Source organism: Cornus florida, unplaced genomic scaffold, assembly GCF_030987335.1.
Source record: "Cornus florida cultivar Cherokee Brave unplaced genomic scaffold, ASM3098733v1 CherokeeBrave_3.0.0_Hap2_Chr02, whole genome shotgun sequence".
NCBI classification, from domain to species: domain Eukaryota; kingdom Viridiplantae; phylum Streptophyta; class Magnoliopsida; order Cornales; family Cornaceae; genus Cornus; species Cornus florida.
The window spans coordinates 46,781,737-46,803,511 of NW_026775572.1; the positions used below are offsets into that span (position 1 = coordinate 46,781,737).

Genomic DNA, 21,775 nt, shown 5'->3' on the forward strand with positions numbered 1-21,775 from the left:
TGTTTACATAGCTCATAAACACGGGTGATATTACCTGTCCCAGAATATAACTGCTGCAATCTATCCCATATCTCCTTGGCTGTATCCAAATAAAGTAACGTTGAACTAATTTGGGGTTCAATACTGTTTATCATCACAGAGATGATCTGAGCATCTTCCTTTTCCCATGCATCAAAGGAAGTATCAGTTGCCTTGAGCTTCTCTTTAGTCAAATGAGAACCAAGACCTCTGCCTTTGAGAAAAATGGCAACAGATTTGGCCCACAATATGTAATTCTTCCCATTGAGCTTAACTGAAGTCATGGGAGAATTAAGACTGTTCGTGGGTGAAAGCAAATCTGAACTTGAACTTGAGGCCATGTTGAATTCAGCAAAACAGAGAAGAAAAAGGAGAGAGAACAAAAATTCTGTATTTTGGCCGAACCTGGAAGCAAGTCTGAAACGGGTCGGATTCTGAAACCGGGTCGGATCCTGGTACGGGCCAGGTCCTCAAACGGGTCCGGCCCTGATATGGGCCGGATCCTGGTACGAGTCGGATCTTGGAACCGGACAGGATCTGGACTATCCCTGGTTTAGTAAATCGGGATTGGAATAGCACAACCGTGTAGCCAAACACGGGTCTTCTTCTTCACTCCGGTAAACAATACGGCGGAGGCGACGGCAACCCAACCACGAGCAGCGGCCGAATCAACTTCCGGCCGAAAACCAATCTCACCTCTGCAAATCGAGACGAAGAAGCTTCTGCCGGCGACGACGAAGAAGCTTCTGCCGGCGACGACGAAGAAGGCAGAGACGACGACCACCAAAGAGGAGCTGCCGGTGACGATGAAGAAGGCAGAAACGACAACGAACACACTTCAGATCTGATTACGGTGAACAAGAAATTGCCAACAGAGACATCAAAACCACAATCACGATTCCGATCGTGATTCAAATCGTGATTCAGATCATGATTCACCACCAACCCACCTACTAACTCTCACACTCATGATCATTGTGCTCTGATACCATGTTCAAAATCAAAAGAGAAAGAGAGAGAGCAAAAGCGTATTCTCTGTGTATACAAAAACAACTTACAAAACCTAATAAGCCTATGTAGGCTTATATATGTTACAAGGTTTACATAATAACACAAACAGCCTATTAACTAAACATAATTACATAACGACCCATTATTATATATATAACTTCTAACACTAATGAAGTTCTTATATCATAGTTTCCTCATTTTCAAACACCATGTCACACCATTAGAGATACCATGACTAAAAGTACATATAGGTTCTTTTGTAGAATGTTTGATGAGTTGGATCTTTTCAACTTAATCTTTTGTCTTTGCTCTTATTTGTCACTCCAACCGTAGATATCTTGCACTTGGATTGTGCACCCTTTCGCACCAATTAATACTTAGCTTAAATATGAGGGAAAAGAGAATGAAAATGAAGGAAGATGTAGAAATCATAGAAGATGCAACACATGGGTTGCACAGAAAGGAGTTCATAACCAGACTACCAGTATCACAGTTTCTCAAATTTCATCCAGTATGACTTTTAATTATGAAAATCTGCACTTGATGAGTTCAGCCATTGGGTTAAGTTCCATTGCTGACTACTGAACCATGATCTTTTAACAATCTCCAGTAGTGCCACAGAACTTGGGAAGAAATTTTAGATGGAGCATCTAGCTGATAATGTAATTAAACACAGGATAGTCATAACCCCACGCACACAAGACGAAAAAATAGAAGATAAAATGGACCCAACAGTAATTATGCACCACCGTTCCAACCTATTTGAATCCTTCTATGAACCCATCACTGCAACCGCTTATCCAAAGAATAAGTAGGTGCTGATTATATGAGAAAATCAGGAGAACGACTCTAAGATCTACTTGGAAATGTTGCAGTTTGTGACTGAAAATCAAGGTTTGATTCTGTTTATGCAATATACTTAAAGCCAACACAGGCTCACTGTGTTCCTTTATATTGCGTCAGCTTTCCGTTGCATGATGTAGTCATTAGAGATTTCAACCCGAGTGTGAGATGCATTCATTAGACTCCACAATTTATTAGAAAAAAAAAAAAAAAAAATGCTAAATTGAAATATTCAATTGGTAGTTGGTCCACTTACTTTATTTAAGGTAAGGTTGAGTCCAAAACTAGCTTCTACCATAAATTAACCCAGAAATGTTTTCTATTTTCCAGAGACCATGTGTTTTGAGCCTTTGTGCAGCATAGTAATGTTCATTTCTGCATCGTCCATACTTCCCTCAGTTCCTGTGTAACGTAGCATGGTAGTGTTGATAACATTTGACCCCAAACACAAACACTTGAGCCACTCTGGCCACAACAAGAACTATTAGGAACTTAAATTTTGCTTTTCAATATATAAATATTAACCTTATAACAATATCTTAGAATATTCAATAAATAGTTACTGTTTTTGTTCAGGACTGTCTCAACTATATAATTTATTAGGACTTATTGATGGATTTTAATAGAGAGAAACGAATAATTGGTTTCCCAATCCTTATCCAGCAAGGGATTCAGTCTAAGGGCTCTATAGAAGGGGTTTGGAGTTTCACGGTAGGAATCTGACAGCACCCAAGGTAGAAAGATCCAGCGGGGACCATGTTTGGTGTGAGAGATTTCGCGAGGTAATCCTTTACATGAGAGTTGAAAGTAATTCTACAAGTCACTTATTTACGGCTTTGGATATCATATCCATTTAACAGAGTTTGGTTTCAATTTTGCTTTGTAGTCTTTAAGTTTTTGGTTGGATAAATTTCACTGTTTTCTGGAAAATATTTACCGTAATCTCATTATTCTAGTAAAGTCCCATTAATCATCCCTATCTGTGGAGTAGCCTTACTGGTGATCCATGATAGATCATTATGTTCTGTATTTGTCTTCTTGTTACATTTTCACATTATTTTTTGCTTACCAACACACCCGAATTAATATTTATGATTCTGCAGTAAAGCAACAACTGGTATCAGAGCTTGGACCTACTTTCACACAGATTTCGAGAGAGTGAATTTAGCTTACTGCGCTGCTTGGGAACCTTCAGAGTATGCAATCCCACTGCCTTCAACTAGCCAAAACAAGTGAAAAAAACAGGGCAAGGAAAACAAATAGCGTACCAGGCCTAAGAGGACACCTATTAAGCTATTCTTCTTATAGGGGATTACTTTTGAAAGTCATTTTCCACTTACAGTAATTGTTTCTACTTACTTATCAACAACAATATATATAATTGCTTCTACCCTTGGAAAGAAAATCAACTTATCAGTGAAACCTCAACAGAAGGTCGAGATTACTAACCTCAGCCACAGCAACCATTCTTTGAGATCTTTCCTCACGAAGTCTTGTGAATGATCAATATTTGGAGCAGCATGGAAATTATCTCCGCTGCTCTTGTTGCCCCTCCCCTGTATGACAAAAGCAAAGTAGTTTACACATCCCATAATGTTCATGCAACATAAGCAGAAGTTCCACAGTTTAAAATCATGCATGTCAGTTCTTATAAATAAAAAATAAAAAAATCATGCATGTCAGTTAACAATCTGGAGAGGATTTCTGGAAGTTGCAAGTTGCTCAGTTATTAGAATAGAACTGCTGGAGTTTGATATATAAAGTTTGGCCTATTCCATAACAGCTTATTTGCCAAGTGGTCCTTTGGTTCAAGTCTCCCCCAATCCGTCTCTATGTTTGCACTTTGCACTCTGCTTTATTTGCCTCTCTCTCCATGTGATAGTACGTGAGGAATGGTATCGGAGTTTAATGTAAATTGTTTGGCCTAACCCCTCACAAGTTAATCTTTTGAGGCAAGTGGTATCCTAACAAGAAGGGGGGAGGGGTTGGAAGTAACAATGTGACACTGGTCTGGTTCACATAAATAGAATGTGCACTAGCCAACAAATAAGTTTAGTCATTCTACTGATGCTCTGCAGCTGCATTCAATAGGTGCATTACAAGCAAACAAATCAGTCTTAAAGCATATACACAGCAAGCAAACACATAAATCAGATGTTCAAGTGATGTGTGGTACTTTGAATCGTATTACAAGAAGAAAATAGAAATTGACGGCAAACTTCACAGAACTAGGTAATTATTTCTGATTTAAATTTATACTTGTGGAAGACAACTAGTTAATCCTTCCAACGGAGGCATGGAGAATTTTATGAAAGGTATGTATTGAATGCTTAACAAAGTTGTTTAATAAAATTCTAAGAGAAGAATTAATGCCAAGTGAGTGGAGGAAAAGCACAATAATACCAATTTATAAATATAAAGGAGATATAAAAAATTATGGAAATTATAGAGGAATTAAATTGATGAGTCATACAATGAAATTGTAGGAAAGGATAATTGAACAAAGATCAAGGAAGAAACATCAATATCTGATAACCAATTCAGATTTATGCCACCAGGTAGATCCACTATGGAAGCCATATCCTTAATACGACAACTAATAGTAGAATATCAGAGTAAACAAAAAGACTTGTATGTGGTTTTCATAGATTTAAAGAACATGTGCCAAGGGGCATAATTTGGTGGGCTCTACCGAGAAAACGAGTACCTATAAAGCTTATAACTCTTATTCAGGATGTATAGTGAGACATTGACTAGAGGTCATTCTACATGTGGCGAAACTAGTGAATTCCCTATAAAAGTGGGACTACAGCAAGGATCGGTGTTAAGTCCATACCTATTTGCAATAGTGTTAGACAAAATAACAAAAGATCGTGAAGATAACATTCCATGGTGTATGGTATTTGCGGATGAAATAGTCTTAGTAGATACCTCTAGGGAAGCCTTGGCAACAAAATTGGAAATGGGAGAAAGACACTAGAAGCAAGAGGCTTAAAATTTTGTAAAACTAAAACAGGAATATATGGAATGTAAATTTGATAAAATAACAGATGAAACAATATAAATATCACAATTGAAGACCAATAAGTTACTCAAAATAGCTAATTTCGTTACCTAAGATCAATATACAAAAAGATGGGGAGATCGATGGTGATGTAGTAAGTAGGATTGGAGCAGAGTCGACAAAACGGAGGCAATCTAGTGGTATCCTTTGTGACAAAAGAAAAATTCTATAGAACAGTTATTGGACCAGCTATATTGTATGGAGTAGAGTGTTGGGCGTTGAAAAAAAGGAAAGAAAAAAAATAAACCATCCATGCAGCGGAGGAAATGAGTATTGCTACGATGGATGATAGGAGTAACTAGAAAAGATAAGATTAATAATAAACATGCGAGGGAAGCATTAGGTATAGCACTTATAAACGATAAAATGAGAAAGTAGACTTGGGTGGTATGGCCATATTCATCGTAGACCCGATGATGCACCAGTTAGAAGAGGAAGAATTGTTTGACTAGAAGATCAACGACAAAGAGGCCAACTAAAACTTATGTGGGAGGAAGTAATTAAAAACTGTTGGAGAATATTATTGTAGGAATGATTAAAGCCCTTAAATCACTCCTTAACAAATTGATATGAGTGAATCATGGGAGTGATTTTAGGAATGTTTCCTATATCATATTTACCACATTTTTGTATTCTTTCACCTATAAATAGAGGTGATCAATGTATACAAAAATTAAGAGAGATTGTAATGAAAAAAATATAGCTCTTTGGACTTTGTGAGTCGTGGATGTGAGCCCTAGTGGCTTAACCATGTTATATTCTTGTGTTTCTCATGTTTAATTTCTCTCTTCAACTTTTATATCTTTTAACATGGTACAGAGCAGGTTTTTTTTTTTTTTTTTTTCCTAGTTGGTACTCAAGAACACATGCCTCTACCGAAGTTCAAACCCCTTACCTCTCTTTGGAAAGTAGGGGCCTACTACCGCTAGGCCACTGGCCCGTTGGTACAGAGCAGGTTTATCATACCCTAGTAACCCTACTCTATACTCTACTCAACTCAGATCTTTCAGATCAACTCGTCTCGAATCTCCGGATCAACTCGTCTTAGACTTTCGACAACTTTGTATTTAATTTCAAGTTGGACATTTGAGTTGAGAGTCTTGGAGATTAAAGCCCTTAAATACAAAGTGGTATGAGCAAATCATGGGTGTGATTTTAGGAATGTTTCCTATATAATATTTATCACCTGTTTTTATTCTCTCACCTATAAATAGAGGTCATCAATGTATACAAAAATTAAGAGAGAATGTAATGAAAGAGATGTAGCCCTTTGGGCTTTGTGTGCTGTGGATGTAAGCCCTAGTGATTGAAACAAGTTATTTTGCTATTCATGTTTAGTTTCTCTCTTCAACTTTTATATCTTTCAATAAAAACGATTTTAAAAAATTAAAAATTAAAAGAAGACATAGTACATAATAGGAAAGAATGGAAAAAGAGAATTAATATGGTTGATCTCTTTCATATGGGATAAAGGCAAGGATATGATGATGGAAGGAAATAAAAATTAAAAAGATCCAAATAGAGTGGAAGGTACAGATGCAAAAACAAAAATACAATATATTTTAAGTACCATACAACAGATTCGCATTTGAGCATTGAGGGTTTAAGATTTCAAGAATTCAGTTACTAGACCCACCCCGAGTAATGGAAAAGTATGGTGGGCCAGGAAAAAAAAAAAAAAAAGATAGCAGATATATGATAAGACATCGAAGTGATATCATTACTTTTAACTGACACATTACACCTACACATGAAATTGTTTCCTGAGCTGTTTGAGTTTTCAAACAACATCTGAAACTACAGATGACATGATCTAATTTTCACCACGACTATGATATTGTGGTTACTAAACTTAAGTTTAATGGCAAAATTATTACTACCTCATGGCACAATGAGAACTGGAACAAAGTTAGGTGTCTCTTTGTATGTCATCCATAAGCCAATCCATTATCTTCAGTATTAAATGTGAGATACAGACACAAAAACTTGACAATTATCATTGGTTCATCTTACTCCACTGGCTTTCTATAGATGGTAAAAGTCAACATCCATGATTGAACTAGTTAATAAAATATTGTTATCAACCATCATATCGATCGAGGTTGCCTGGTTCAGCGGTGCAACGCTTGAACATCAGTGCCATTAGTGCAAGTTCGAGCCGCAAAGCAGCCACTTTGTGAAATACCAAGGTTAGATCTGTCTCGATTCCTCATTCCCCTAAACCTGCTGTAGTGGGACAAGAACCGAGTAACATTCCTCATCAACCATCATATTGAAGTTGCAAAATACAAAGATATCGAATATGTAGTTTTCTCATAATACAACTGAAATTGGTATCAAGTCATGGAAATTTTCCACAACATTAAAAATCACTGAAGTGAATCAATACAAGTATATGAGCGATATGGATCATGGTGTCACAGAAAAGATGCATGCATAACACACTTGCAAGAAATCAAGTGCAAAAGGTACAATGAGAAGTTGAGTAAAATTAGTTTATATTATGATAGTAATACACTCACCCCATGCACTTCCAAGAGGAACATAAAGTAAAAATCAACAAGGTTGCCTTCAATATCATCAAAGTTTGTGTTGGAAAGGAGCATTTTCCTATTTATATAACAGATCATATGGTTGGGCAAAAAAAATGGAAGACTTTGCACCTACTTAAATTTCCTAGGACATGCAAAAAGTGATAATATATCTTGTCGTAATAAAATAAATATAGAAGCTTATCGTTCATTAGTAGGAAGGAAAACCTTATGCTGCAACATCTGTTATATGTTGGCCAATACCTAGTATTTATCAGAAATTAGATCGCCAAAATCTAGATGTAGACAACTATATTGTCAGGGAATTTGATATATTGTGCGGATATTCTTAAAATTATAATATCTCCAGCTAAAAGGCTAAAACGAGATCCACCAGTCATGTTCATCTTGACAAGAGCTGACTACATGTCATGATTATAATCTCACCTATCTCATCGAGGTTTCATCCCATGGATTGAACTACTGGACCTGGACTTTTACAATCTATAACAAAGAAGTATCACCTGGAAATGTGGATCATCCGCAACAACTGCACGATCATCCCAATTTAAACGCCCACCAAAAATATTCCAAACACCATTTTGATTTTTATAGTGTGCGCAGCGGTGATTTAAGACAACATCTCCAAGAACCTTGATACCAGCTTCGTGGAATTTTTTTACAAGAACCTTCAGTTCATCCATGCTTCCATATCTAACACATACACAGTAACAGCTGTCAGTCATATTCATAGGATCCAGGTGTACAATAAGTTATAACTATTTTCCTTCCAATTGAAGAGAAATAGGGAGAGGGATACGAAGGCTACAGAAAGACTTTTCAGGTGATTCAACTCAACTCAACTAAACTCGTCAAAGAAAATTTGTTATCAAATATACTCCAAAAAATAGAAAGACAAATGGATTTTAAGGTCCAAAGTTCAATGCTTAATGTCGATCACATATGAACAAACAACAAGCAATGAAATAATCCCAATTCTTTCAGTCTCTAGTTCAGCAACAAGAATTGTCAATTGTAATATAAGAAAGTTGAAAAGAACAAAATCTAAAAACAACTGAGTTGATATTCCCAGTGAATGACCAATTTTTCACCTACAACATCTAAAACAAAGAGAAAATATTCGAACATGGAAGTGATGGCACAAGTGTACGAAAGGACGAGATGCATTACGAATTTATTTACAAAAACTGCTATAAAAGTTTTGGAACCATTTGTAACTACATACCAATGATTTGTATTAAATGTAGGACGGAAGTGGCAGCATGAAATACCACAATAAAATCTCAAAACTGTAGCTCAGGCTTAACCCTTAAGTTCTGTATCAAATTTTATGTAAAAGCTAGTACAGCATACAACACTTACTAAAAAGACTGGCTGCTGTATGATATGTAAGAAAAAAAGATCATAAAGGTGAAAATTAAGAGTATGACAAGTATTTTCTTAAAAAAAAAAAAAAAAAATTAGATGGTGAGCTAAAGATAAGGTTTAATAAATGAAATGAACAACTAACTAGGGATGGGATATATAGTCAAAATTATACCTTCTAAATTCAGACTACAGTGAACAAAACCATTTGATAGCAATAGAATAATCATCATAATGGGCTTGACAAGGAAGCAATTCAGCTTTTCTAGGTTGTTCATCCTAAGACAATACATTTTTGTGCACCTTTCTTTATTTCTTCCAAAAGATAAAGTGGAGTATTAGATTTGAAAAATAAGCATCGAGAATGTGTAGAAATCTCTGTCTAAATTACTATATTACCTGGAATTCAAGTTATATAAATCCTTAGGCATGTAGCCTTCAGGAGAAACAGATTCTGTGGGTGGAGGTAACCAGACAACAGTAAAACCAAGTGAAGATAATTCTGCAGCTTTTTCATTGAGCTCCATATACCATCTTCCAGATTTATGAGACTCCCAGTTAAATCCTTGGCACAGGATCTCAAAACCTGAGCCTGTTCCTGAACATATTTTTTTAGCGGGTTTTAGTGCCTCCAGTGCCTCAGTTTCCAGTGCCTTGGATTCCTGTTCTACAAACGTCGGAATCGAGCTTCTGAAGATGCTATAGGCTTCCGCTGCCAGCTTTTCAATTTCTTGAAGAATGCTTTCTTGTGCTTCTTTGCTTTTTGTATTTTGACGCTTCTCGGAGGAAATTCCAATCACTAGATTCCTTATTTCATTGATGATTCCGTCAGTATATGCAGTATCAGAAACTGCTTGATCTTTTTCCCCTGTTGTCTGTGAAGAAGCTGATTTCTCTCCTTCAGAAAATTCCTTCAATCCCTGACCTTCAGATTGACCATCTCGAGATTGAGAAAGAGGTATATGGAAGTCATTTTCCATAAAATTCAACCACGTCTGTTCTTTTATCTTGAGCACAAACTGGAACGCCACAAATCCTTCATCTAACGTAAATAATCCCCAACTACCATGTCCATCCTCTTTATGCTGCAAAGCAGTATGCACGAGTCATGCATAAACGAGAACAAGAAAAAGCACAGCCATTTTTTACCAGAAAATTTTGGTCAGTTTCAGAGTGTGATGCACAATTTTTTAGTTGAAAGAATAATTATAAGTCAGGTTCTCTTTAACTAATATTAATACAAAAAATAAAATCCTTCAAGTGCTTCATAGTATTTCTCTGAGGCATTAAAATTTACGTCTTACATTAGTAGAAAACTTTGTAGAAACTTAAGATATTCCACCAGATTATAAGAAAAAGGGAAACAAAAGTTAGTAATCTGAATCTTTTTAAGGATATCTGCAAGCATTAATATGCTTATGAGGTACTTATCCAAAATAATAAATAAATAAAAATAATAATTTACGATGCTTATAAGATTTACTTAAAAGGCATACAAGTGCACCTACTGTCCTACTCCTTCAGAAACAAAGAAGCTTTGAGTTTGTCTTACAGTTGTTTGTCTTTAATTAACCTTGAAACTTCTCAAGTGAACAAGAAAATCAGTTTTTGACATCTTCTTCATGCAAATTACAAGACTTGGCATGTTTGCAGCTGGAAATTCTTTATTTAAATCAGTTTAATTATTGGCATTTCCTTTAAAAGCATAAGCTCAGAGAGCATGTAAGTATTTATATCATCAATATGCCTGCTGCATGTGAGACAGTCGGATTCGGACCCAAGACCTTTCCTGAGATAAAATAGAAGCAAACTGAAATGAGAAAATACATTCCCTCTGAATAATAGAATTTATAATAGACAAGGCAAAATTACAGTAGCTCTTTTCTTCCACAACTTCTAATCTGTTAAAATCCCCCCTTGAATGTACAAGGATATCCACATGCCCAGCTTTGCTGAAAAAAACTCTGTCATCTCTTCTAGTCAAATGTCCCCAAGTTGGTCTCTTGTCCTCAAAAACAGTGTAGAAATAAGACACTGCATTCTTATCTCACTTATAAAGTCCCTATTTACCACAATGGATTTCCTCTCATAATGTTACACTGGGTTATATGCAAATAATGAAATATAATTAGCCGTCTTACTATCACAGTAAACTCTCGTAGGCCTTTACTATACGTTAGGTATATGAGTGTTAGCATATATGATACCACGATTTATGGTATTACTTACCATAATAACAAAGATTTGACTATGCGTATGTTAGCATATATGATAGCCACTATTTATGGAACGACTTACCATAATAGCAGAGATTTGATTATGCTATAGAATATGCCATAGAATATGCTTTAGAATAAGTTGTGATTTGATTTAATTTCCTTTCTTGTAATATGAGCATGTGTCTATAAATACTAGAGCTGTGAATGAGTAATTCATATGATTCAAGCATTTACGCAATTCTCTCCTTTCTCTTCTTTTTATATTTCTCCTTGGTATCAGAGCCAACACCTTTCAGCAGCCTTGCTATTTGTGCGACAGCTACCTTAGGCTGTTTGTGACATAGTGTTACGTTGCCTACACATGTTTTTCTGTGTTGCTATTTTTGTGATTGAAAACAAATATTTTTAAGTTTTACAATTTCTTTTTTACTCTTCTAGAGTTGGGTAAATTGGGATAGTTGGTTTCCAACACCTAGAAGGGCTTGGGTAAAAAAAAAAATTAGTCTACAAAGAGGTTTCGGATATTAAGGAGGAGGCTGTCTGGCTATATGTAAGCAGGCAGCGTTCCTTAAAAAAGGTATGTATTTGGATTTTTCGGGAATGGTCTGAGGAGACATTGTTATTGTTTATGGTCTGAGGAGACCCTTTGATTTATTAACAGAATTTGTGGTGTTTTTGGAGTTTTTTATCGCCGTGTGACAAATTATGTCAGATCCAGGGTCCTCAACTGTTAATTCTCTTGGCTCAAGTTCTGTGGGTGGTGGTGCATTTTTCCCACCAACTCATCGGAAAATCCAGGACTTCAAATCACCACAGTGAAGTTGGATGGTTCCAACTATTTGATTTGGGCACAGTTTGCCAAGATGTTCATTGGTGGCAAAGGTAAGATTGGCTATATTACTGGTTCTGAGAAAGAGCCAGCTGAGTCAAAGAAGGCATATCCACAGTGGTTTGCAGATAACGCTATGGTTATGTCTTGGCTAGTCAATTCGATGCAACCAAACATAGCTGTTGGCTATATGTTTATGAAGACTGCTAAGCAGATTTGGGATTCAGTTCAACGCACTTATTCTCAGAGGCAGAATAATGCACGAATTTTCCAGCTAGAGCGAGATATCACCAGGATTTCTCCGGGTGACTTGACAGTTTCAGGTTACATCACCAAGCTTCGTGCTATTTGGGAGGAGATGTCATATTATGATTCCTTCCACTCTTAGAAGGATCCAATGATGCAATTTTATATGCAGGAATTGTGGAGAAGAATCGAGTGTTTCAGTTTCTTACCGGGTTGAACGATGATTTTGAGTATGCTCGTGTTCATTTATTGGGCTTATCTCCATTCCCTACTCTTGAGGATCCATACTCCTATGTGTTGTCAGATGAGAGCCGTCGGACTCATCCATTAGGTGTTGCTTCTGTTGATCGTTCTGCTATAGCAGTTCGGGTTCCCAACCTATCAGGAACTTCACTATCCCAGTCAATTCAGAGCACTTCCACCAGTCCTCCTCTGGGACGACAACGCGGACGGTGTGACCATTGCGGAAAAATTGGTCACATCAAATCTCATTCTTATGCTCTACATGGACGCCCACCGCAACAGAAACAACAGCCTCGATCCTCTACACATTCTGTTACACAACCAATCTCGTTGTCAACTCCTGACAACCCCGCCTCTACATCTTATGCCACAGTTACCTTGACTCAAGCTGATTTGGACAAGTTCAAGCAATTCTTCAACCAAATGGAGGCATCATCTTAGCCAACCTCCACTTATGCCCACTCAGGTACTATTGCGTCTGCACATAGCGTATCTACATCTTCGACACCGTGGATCATTGATTATAGTGCTTCAGACAATATGACTAGTATGTCCTCACTCTTCCAATCTTATAGTATCTGCTCTGGCCAACGCAAGGTCCGCCTTGCGGATGGCTCTCCATCTTCCATTGCTGGGAAGGGTCCACATATCAATTACTCCTTCATTAACTTTGTCAGATACACTTCATGTTCCAAAGTTGACTATAAATCTTATTTTTCTTAGTACTTAGTAGCATTACCAAACAATTAAATTGTAGTGTAACGTTATTTCCCTCTCATTGTATTTTTCAGGATCTGGTGTCGAAACGGACGATTGGCAGTGGGCGTGAAGTGGACGGTATATACCTGTTGGATGCTCCTTTGCCACCTCAAGCACATTCAGCTTCATTTTCTAATATTGTTTCATCTAATAAAGCACAGCTTATGCATTGGCACATGCGTTTAGGACATATTTCTTTCGGTTACTTGAAACATTTATTTCCTTCCTTATTTTGTAACGTGGCAGTGTCAGATTTATCGTGTGAGACATGTCATATGGCTAAACATGTTCGTCAGTAGTAATAAATCTGCTTTAACACCTTTTGATCTTGTTCATTTAGATGTGTGGGGTCCTTGCCCAGTTGCTTCTAGTCTTGGATTTCGATATTTCGTGTTGTTCATTGATGATCATAGTCGTGTTACTTGGGTTTATCTTATGAAAACCAAAAATGAGGTATACACCATTTTTTTAAAAATTTATGACAATCGTTCAGACTCAATATGGTCGTACCATTAAAAAATTCAGATCTGACCAGGGTATAGAGTACACTTATGGGGAGGTACAACAGTTATGTGCAGAATTTGGGATTGAGCATCAGATGGCTAATGTTAAAACTCCTCAAGAGAATGGTCGTTCTAAGAGAGAGAATCGCCATATCCTTGACTTAGCCAGAGCAATCTGCATTGCCATGAATGTTCCCCAGTCATTTTGGGGAGATGCAGTTCTTACCGCTGTTTACATCATTAATACGATTCCTATGATTCTTAACTTTGCAGCCCCACTGTCAATCTTACATCCCAATTCATCTCTTTTTTTTATTCCTCTACAAGTCTTTGGGGGTGTGTGCTTTGTTCAGCAGTTGGGGCAGACTCGTACAAAGCTTGACCCCAAGGCTTTGAAGTGTGTGTTTTTGAGCTATTCTCACTCTCAAAAAGGTTATAAGTGTTACCATCCTCCTAGTCGTCGGCGGTTTATATCCATGGATGTTTCTTTCTTTGAGTATAAACCATACTATAGTGGTTCAGTTGGTTCTCAGAGTGAATGGTTCCCATTGAATATAATGGATGATCACATTCTTCCGTCTTCAACTCCTCTACCATCACCTGTTTCGTCTTCTATGATTCCTCCTCGTGATACCCCTCCAGCAGGGGGAATTGTTCCTTTTTCACAGGTTTATAGTTGGAGACAACAGGTACAAGCTTTTACTCCCAAGATCGACTACCCTGTTCCTTCGGCACTAGCTCCGCCTTCTCAAGCTATTGTTTCGCTTGATGATCGTCTCATTGCTCTTCGAAAGGGTAAACGTTCTTGTACATACCCTATTTCTAATTTTGTTTCTGATTATGCTCTTTCACCCTCCTATCGGAGTTTTCTTGTTTCTGTTGCCTCGGTTCATGTTCCTTCTATTGTTGCAAATGCACTAGCACAGCTTCAATGGCACGATGCTATTTGTCGTTGGGTGTTTACAGTTAAGCATAATCCAGATGGGTCAATTGCTCGTTACAAGGCCCTATTGGTTGCCAAGGGTTATGCTCAGACTTATGGCATAGATTATCAGGAGACTTTTGCCCCTGTTGCCAAGATGAATACCATTCGTGTATAATTTTCCGTTGCTGCAATTCGATCTTGGCCTCTATTGTCAAGAATGCCTTTCTCAATGGTGATTTGCAGGAGGAGGTGTACATGGTTCCTCCTCCGGGCTTTCGTTCTCCTGCTCATTCTGGTATGGCTTGTCGTCTTCTTCGTTCTCTGTATGGCCTCAAACAGTCTCCTCAAGCTTGGTCCGATCGCTTTGGCACTGCTATGCTCAAGTTTGGTTTCCATCAAAGTGCAACTGATTATACCTTGTTTTTACGTCATTCAAGCGATAAGACAGTTGCTCTCATTGTGTATGTCGATGATATTGTTCTTACCGGCGATGATATTACCGGAATTGATGAGATTAAGAGTTATCATGGCCGTCAGTTTGAGATTAAGGATCTTGGTCTCCTACGATACTTCTTGGGCATTGAGGTGGCTCGCTGGCATTTTCATCTCTCAACGCATGTTCATGACTTGCTTTCTGCTTCTGGTCAGCTTGGCGCTCATCCTGCTGATACTCCGATTGAGCAGAATCATCGGTTAGCTGATTCTGAGGGGGAGTTGTTATCAAATGTTGGTTAGTATCAACAACTTGTGGGGAAGCTCATCTATTTACTTATGACTCAACCTGACATTGCTTATGCCGTGAGTGTCGTGAGTCAATTCATGCACTCTCCTCGTACCCCTCACCTTGATGCAGCTTTTCGGATCCTTCGCTACTTAAAACGGTGTCCAGGCTGTGGTATTTTGTTTGCTAATCATGGTCACTTACGTGTTGAGGCTTGGACAGATGTTGATTATGCGGGATCAATTTCAGATAGGAGGTCAACTTCAGGTTATTGTACCACTATTGGTGGTAACTTGGCTACTTGGCGTAGTAAGAAGCAGGATTTTGTCTCTCGATCTAGTGCATAGGCAGAGTATAGGGCTATGGCTCTTGGGGTAGGTGAGTTGCTATAGCTGAAAACCTTGATGACAGACTTGTGCCTTCCAGTGAATTCCATTCTCACTCTACTGCGACAACAAGTCTGCCATTAGCATAGCAGTTCACGTTCAGCATGACAGGACTAAGCATATAGAGGTGGACCATCACTTCATTCGAGAGAAGATCATCTTTGCTCAAATTTGCACTCCATTTGTCACAAGCTCTCAGCAGCTTGCAGACATTCTTACAAAGGGCGTCAGCAAGATTGTGTTTGAGAATGCATTGTCTGTAATACCCCTAATTTTAAAAGGACAGTCCTGGAATTTAATTTAATTATTTATTGTATTTTTATTAAATTAATTGATTATTTGCTTGTTTTAATTAATTAATTATTTGCTTATTTGATTTATTTTATTTTTAATTCAATTAATTGTGTTTTTCTTTCATTAATCGTTTTAAATTGTTTTTTCTTTAATTAATTGCTTAAATTGTATTTTGGTTTGTTTCATTAATTTAAATGTATTTCTCAAGTTTAATTAATTACGTGCTTACGTGAATTCACTGTTTTGGTAATTAGGGTTTCATGTTTTACATCGTGTCTAGGATTGGAGCCGACATATAATTGGTTTAGGATTTACTTTAGGGTTTGGTTTAGGATTTAAATTAGGGTTTCAATTAAAACCTATAAATACATAAGTATAGGTCTGCCAAGGGTTTTGTTAACCCTATTCACGTAACAGAGAGTTGTGAGAGACAGAGAAACAAAGAGTGAGTCTGACTAATATACAGAGAGGCTCAAGGAGGAAGGAGTGGAGTGCTTTTGGGTTGAACCAAGAGCACCGGAGGTGGTGACCGGCAGCCTAGGACGTTGACGGGAAATCCATAGACGTTGGTTTACAGTTTCAAAATCTGAAACTACAGGCAAGTCACTGTTCTTACTCTTTCCCTTTAATTCGTGTTCTGTGCATGTCTAGTTAAACTCCAGGAATTAATCAAACATCAAAACAGATTCAACGAATGTTATAATTCATCTTGTATGCATGTTGAATCAGTATTTTGTTTCCATTGAATTAATCTGTTTGATGTTACTTAAAAGTTTTAACAGAAATCTTGTTGCCGATTATTTTAGCACTTGTGTTAAATTCCTGTTGTGATTGGATATCTATGTTTTAGTATTAGTTTGAGACATTTAAATGAACCCTAGAATAAGTTCTTAAAACAGTAATGAAGATCACTAAATAAATCTGTTGTGGGTTGCTTAAAATCACGGACTAAGTTTCTGTGATCGATGCTTCAAAACCTAGGTTAAGTACTTGTTATATTTGGATATCAGAGATTTAAAATCAACCTTGGACTGAGTTTTAAGCCTAGAACAAGGACTAAAATCAGTATTTAAGTTCAAAGAAGGAATCTGTGTGGAATTGCTTAAAAATTTCTAACTGACAAATTCTGTTGTCATAGTTTTCAAACGGCGTGTTCAATTCATGTCATGATTGTGTACCATTGATTTAGAGTTAATCTAGAACAATAATGGAACCCTAGAACAAGTACTAAATTATTTACCAAGGCCTGGGTATCGCCGGATGCGAGGAAGACATAGTGGCAAAAATGCAGAACGCGCCGGAAAGGGAGAGAGCAGGCTCTCAAAAATGAGAGAGCCAACTCCCTCACACAAGGAGCCGGCTCCATGCTGCAAATAGCAGGCTCCCTAAGTTAGGGAGCCGACTCCAACATTAAAAGAGCAGGCTCTAAATTTGTATGGAGCCTACTCTCACCCAAATACACACAGGTTGGTATTTTGGGCATTGTTTGGACTGTTCAGATGATTAACACTTCGTATAAACTATTTATTTGATGTGTTGGGACTATAGTAGGCTTAATATATTATGGGAAATATTAATCCATGATTGAGCATAGGAATGGAGCAAAATAAATCTAAGGAAAAGCGGTAGATTGCAAACTAAAATTCTATTGTCGTTGGTTTCAAATATTGTGTTCAATACATGCTATGGTTGGATGTTAGAGGTTTAAAATGTATCTAGGATTAAGATTGAACCTAGAACAAGGATTAAAAACATCGCAGAGGGTCTAGGAAAACACCAGAGTTGAAGAAGATGAAGCTGGAATGGACAACGGCATGCAAGGGAGCAAGAGCAAGCTCCAAAAATGGAAAGAGCCAGCTCTAATATTCTTAGAGCCTGCTCTTGGCTGTTTAGAGCTGGCTCTTAGAGTCATAGAGCCAGCTCAATCCATAAAAGAGTAGGCTCAAAATTTTTTTAGAGCCTGCTCTTTCCCAGAAATTGCATACTGTATGATTTTTATGCGTTAATTGGACTGTACATTGCATTAGGACTTCGTCTAACTTATTTTAAATGTTGTATGGGCTGTTATAGACCTATAATAACATGGGAAAATAATAACTCAAAAATGGATTAAAGGATGGACTGTATAAGTTAAGAAAACTTGGGGGTTGCACACTGTTGGACAAGTTTTATTGGCACCGAAACTTAACAAGGATTGTGTATATGATTTAATTATAAAAATAAATAATATTTCCATAGTATTACAAGTATAGTGAATTAACTAAAAATTCCCTATGCTTACCTTGGGTTTAATTGATACTCAAATTTCTATTAACTGTATCAATTTGTGAACTATATTGGAGGATTTGCTAGGTTTATATACCTGAGCTTGGCAAGGTTGTTGTGTATGATTTAAATATATATATATAAATCATAATTCTATAGTATTTGAAGTATAGGGAATTAACTGAATTTTCCTATGCTTAGATTGGGTGTAGTTGATACTTAAATTTCTATTAACTGTATCAATTCTTGGACTATGATGGAGAAGGTGAATGCTTAAATTTATTGTAGCACTTTACATTATTGGAATTGGATTTTAGGCTCGTACTGAATGCCTATTATTTATGTATATGCATTAAATTTATCTTGTGCATATTGTGGAATGTGGTTGATGACTATTTAATATGGTATGGTCAACTGTGTTAACTGGAGGATTGTATGTACCGGTATGGGACGGTAACATACTAGGTATGGATTAGTTAAAACGCTAATCCTACCTAATTTGGAATGAGTTGGATTAACCATAAAAAGGTTAAGTCCTACTTATATGGATATATATATATGAACCGGTATGGGACGGTGTCATATTGGGAATGGATTAGTTCAAAATACTAAGTCCTACCCAAATTGGATTAAGGTATGGATTAACCATAAAGGTTAAGTCCATCACCTACATGTGTCATATCAATTGTGAATTGAAAGACTTACTACGGTTTCAGGATGGAGTGTTTACATATATCAGACCACTACATAGATGGCTGATATTTTGTATTGGGAGTACGGACTTTATATATTTATTTTATATGCCATGGTTTGGGCTTGAGTCTCAGGACCATAGTTAGGATGCGTATATCGCCTAGGATGGATAACTGGACATAGGTGTTGTTCCCTGGTAGGTTTAGATACTCATGCCCACCCTCAGGTACGTATTTGCATGTTGTCTTCTATTCAGGCTGAGACAGACCTACTGGACTAGCGAGCATCCTATAGTGTGTACTATATATACAGCTATGGACTACTCTAGATATTGTTGAGTCTTCCTAGGATGTATCTGCGTATCGGATTACTGTTTGGATCGTAGTAGAATAGGACTTGCATGTGGGCCTGACCCACTTCTTTATTTTTCAGGTGTTCATCAGTTCCAGGGTTAAAGCTTGGACGAGCAGAGCAAATACAGACTTCCACTCTACCGATGACGTAGGATTTCTTTCCAAATGTTCGATTTGGATTTTATCTTCAGTTTTTACTTTCATTCAATTTGGAGTTTTATTAGGAGTCCATTAGAGATGGATTCCCGAGTTGTATGGATTGGAGGAGTTTGAATAAGTTGGTTTTTAATTAGTTTAAGTTGAGGATTTCTTATTAATTTAGTATTCTTTCAGTTTTTAACTTTTATTTCTTATTCACTTTGTATTCTATGTTCGATTTAAAATACTTTAATTGTTTGATATCCCTCGGGTTTGGGCTCAGACCTGATCAACCCGCGTCTCGGATCCGAGGGGTATCACATTGTCCAAGTTGGGAGTTTCAGATATCCACGCACCAACTTGAGGGGGAGTGTTAGCATATCTGATACCACGATTTAGGGTATGACTTACCATAATAGCAGCAATTTGACTATACATATGTTAGCATATATGATAGCCACTATTTATGGAATGACTTACCATAATAACAAAGATTTGACTATGCCATAGAAAAAGCTTTAGAATAAGTTGTGATTTGATTTAGATTTGATTTAGTTTCCTTTCTTGTAATATGAGCATGTGCTCATTTTATCTATAAATACTAGAGCTGTGAATGAGTAATTCATATCATTCAATCCTTTACGCTGAGTCATGTTGGCATGTTCCTACTCATGCCCAACTTGCCGAAAATAGAAAAAAATAACACTGTGCACTCTTCTAGTCAAATGTCCCCAAGTTGGTCTCTTGTCCTCAGGTACAGAGTAGAAAAAAGACCTGCATTCTTATCTCACTCATAAAGTCCCCATTTACCATAATGGGTTTCCTCTCGTCATGTTGCACTGTGCTAGATGCAATATAATGATGGAGATCAGTGGCAGCAGCCTTTGAAGGTGTATATAAGGAGTTGAAAGGAGAATTCTAAGGCTCAAGCCTTAATTTGGAATATGCTAGATGGTGGGGGGGGTCCACTTTGGAGTCTTGGATAATTGGGTGTTTTGGTTAAGTTGCATCATTTATGAGTTTGGTGGGCATTATGATGCAATGAAAGCTGGGTGTTACTTACTTTTATTTAAGCTATTTAGACATAAGTTATGAATTTGAAGAGTTGCGAGTCTTATTGATTACGTCAATTATGAGGTAAGTTCAAAAGTCATGAGTTAAGCTCCATGTAAGTCTAAAAGGCATGAGCAGAATCCTATAAAGGGATGAAGTGTAAACTTAGCTGATGAGTGAGTGAGTGAATGAATACTAAAAGACTTTTGAAATTTCCTTGTGAGTGATTCGCAAATTAGGAGGTGTGAGGAATTCCTTAGGTGTGATGCCTAGGCTTATTGGTGTGACTCCAATAGGTTGTTATTTCCAATCCTTTCTCTCTACTAATGCATTTCCAATCCTTTCTCCCTACTAATGCATCTTGAAGTCCTACATCATATAATTAGCCGTCTTACTATCACATTAAACTCTCGTAGGCCTTTACTATCCATTATGAGTCATGTGTAGGCATGTTCCTACTCAAAATTTGTGTTATAATGTGTCAAAGTGTCTTGAGTCACTCCAGTACATCAATTAAACACAAGGTAGACACAGAATTGCAAAGAACACAACATGAGATTTGCATTCTCAATCACATAACTAGGCCATAGGTAGATCTTGGTTGGACTCCTAAATTTGTTTTATAACTGTTTTTGACAACAACAACAACAAAAAATAAATAAATAAATAAATAAGGCTTTTAAAATTGAAGTTTTTGATATTCAATCGAATTGTCAATCGATCAAACACTGTTCAGTGGGTATCAATCGAATAGTCATTTGACTGAGTTTTTGACTGAAATTTTCCTTCAAATCCAGTAGGCCTCAATCAAAGGGTCAATCGACTGAGGGGTGTCTAGTATAGTTCGATTGAAGGCTCGATCAATCAAACAATATGGACATATACTTTTGGAAATTCTTTCAATTTTGAATTCTAAAAGAATTTTATTTACCATAGTACATGTGTCTCCTATATTAGCAATAAGTATGGGGTTATAACCAATTTAGGGTATCTCTCACAGGAGCTTCCAACACTTTAGATATATTGAGAGAAATTTATATTTAATCAATCTAGGATTCTTCAAAAGTGGCATACTATATGTGATTGAAAGATTCAAAGCAAGGAGTTGAATTGAGAATATTCATCCGATCATTAACCAAGTGATGGGGAACGGGATATGATTTGAATACATGAGTTGCACATGCTTCAACATTACTTCTGGAGAAGAGGGAAAGAGAAATAAAATTGGGGATTTTAGTATTTTTAGGGTTTTTATTTATGTTTATTGTTATTTTTTGCAATGTTTGAATTTTAGG

At 37.0% G+C, this 21,775-nt stretch overlaps 1 protein-coding gene across 2 annotated transcripts in view; it reads right to left on the reverse strand.

The window, feature by feature from the left end:
- The window catches only part of LOC132294887 (alpha-amylase 3, chloroplastic), a 46,617-nt gene that overhangs the window by 16,951 nt on the left and 7,891 nt on the right, over positions 1–21,775 (reverse strand). For both annotated transcript variants that reach the window (XM_059792901.1, XM_059792900.1), the window contains exons 7-9: positions 9,253–9,938; positions 7,992–8,181; positions 3,322–3,428 (exon numbers count right to left, since the gene is read on the reverse strand). In XM_059792901.1, coding sequence (XP_059648884.1) covers positions 3,322–3,428; positions 7,992–8,181; positions 9,253–9,938 — 983 coding nt within the window. The remainder of the gene's footprint in view (positions 1–3,321; positions 3,429–7,991; positions 8,182–9,252; positions 9,939–21,775) is intronic.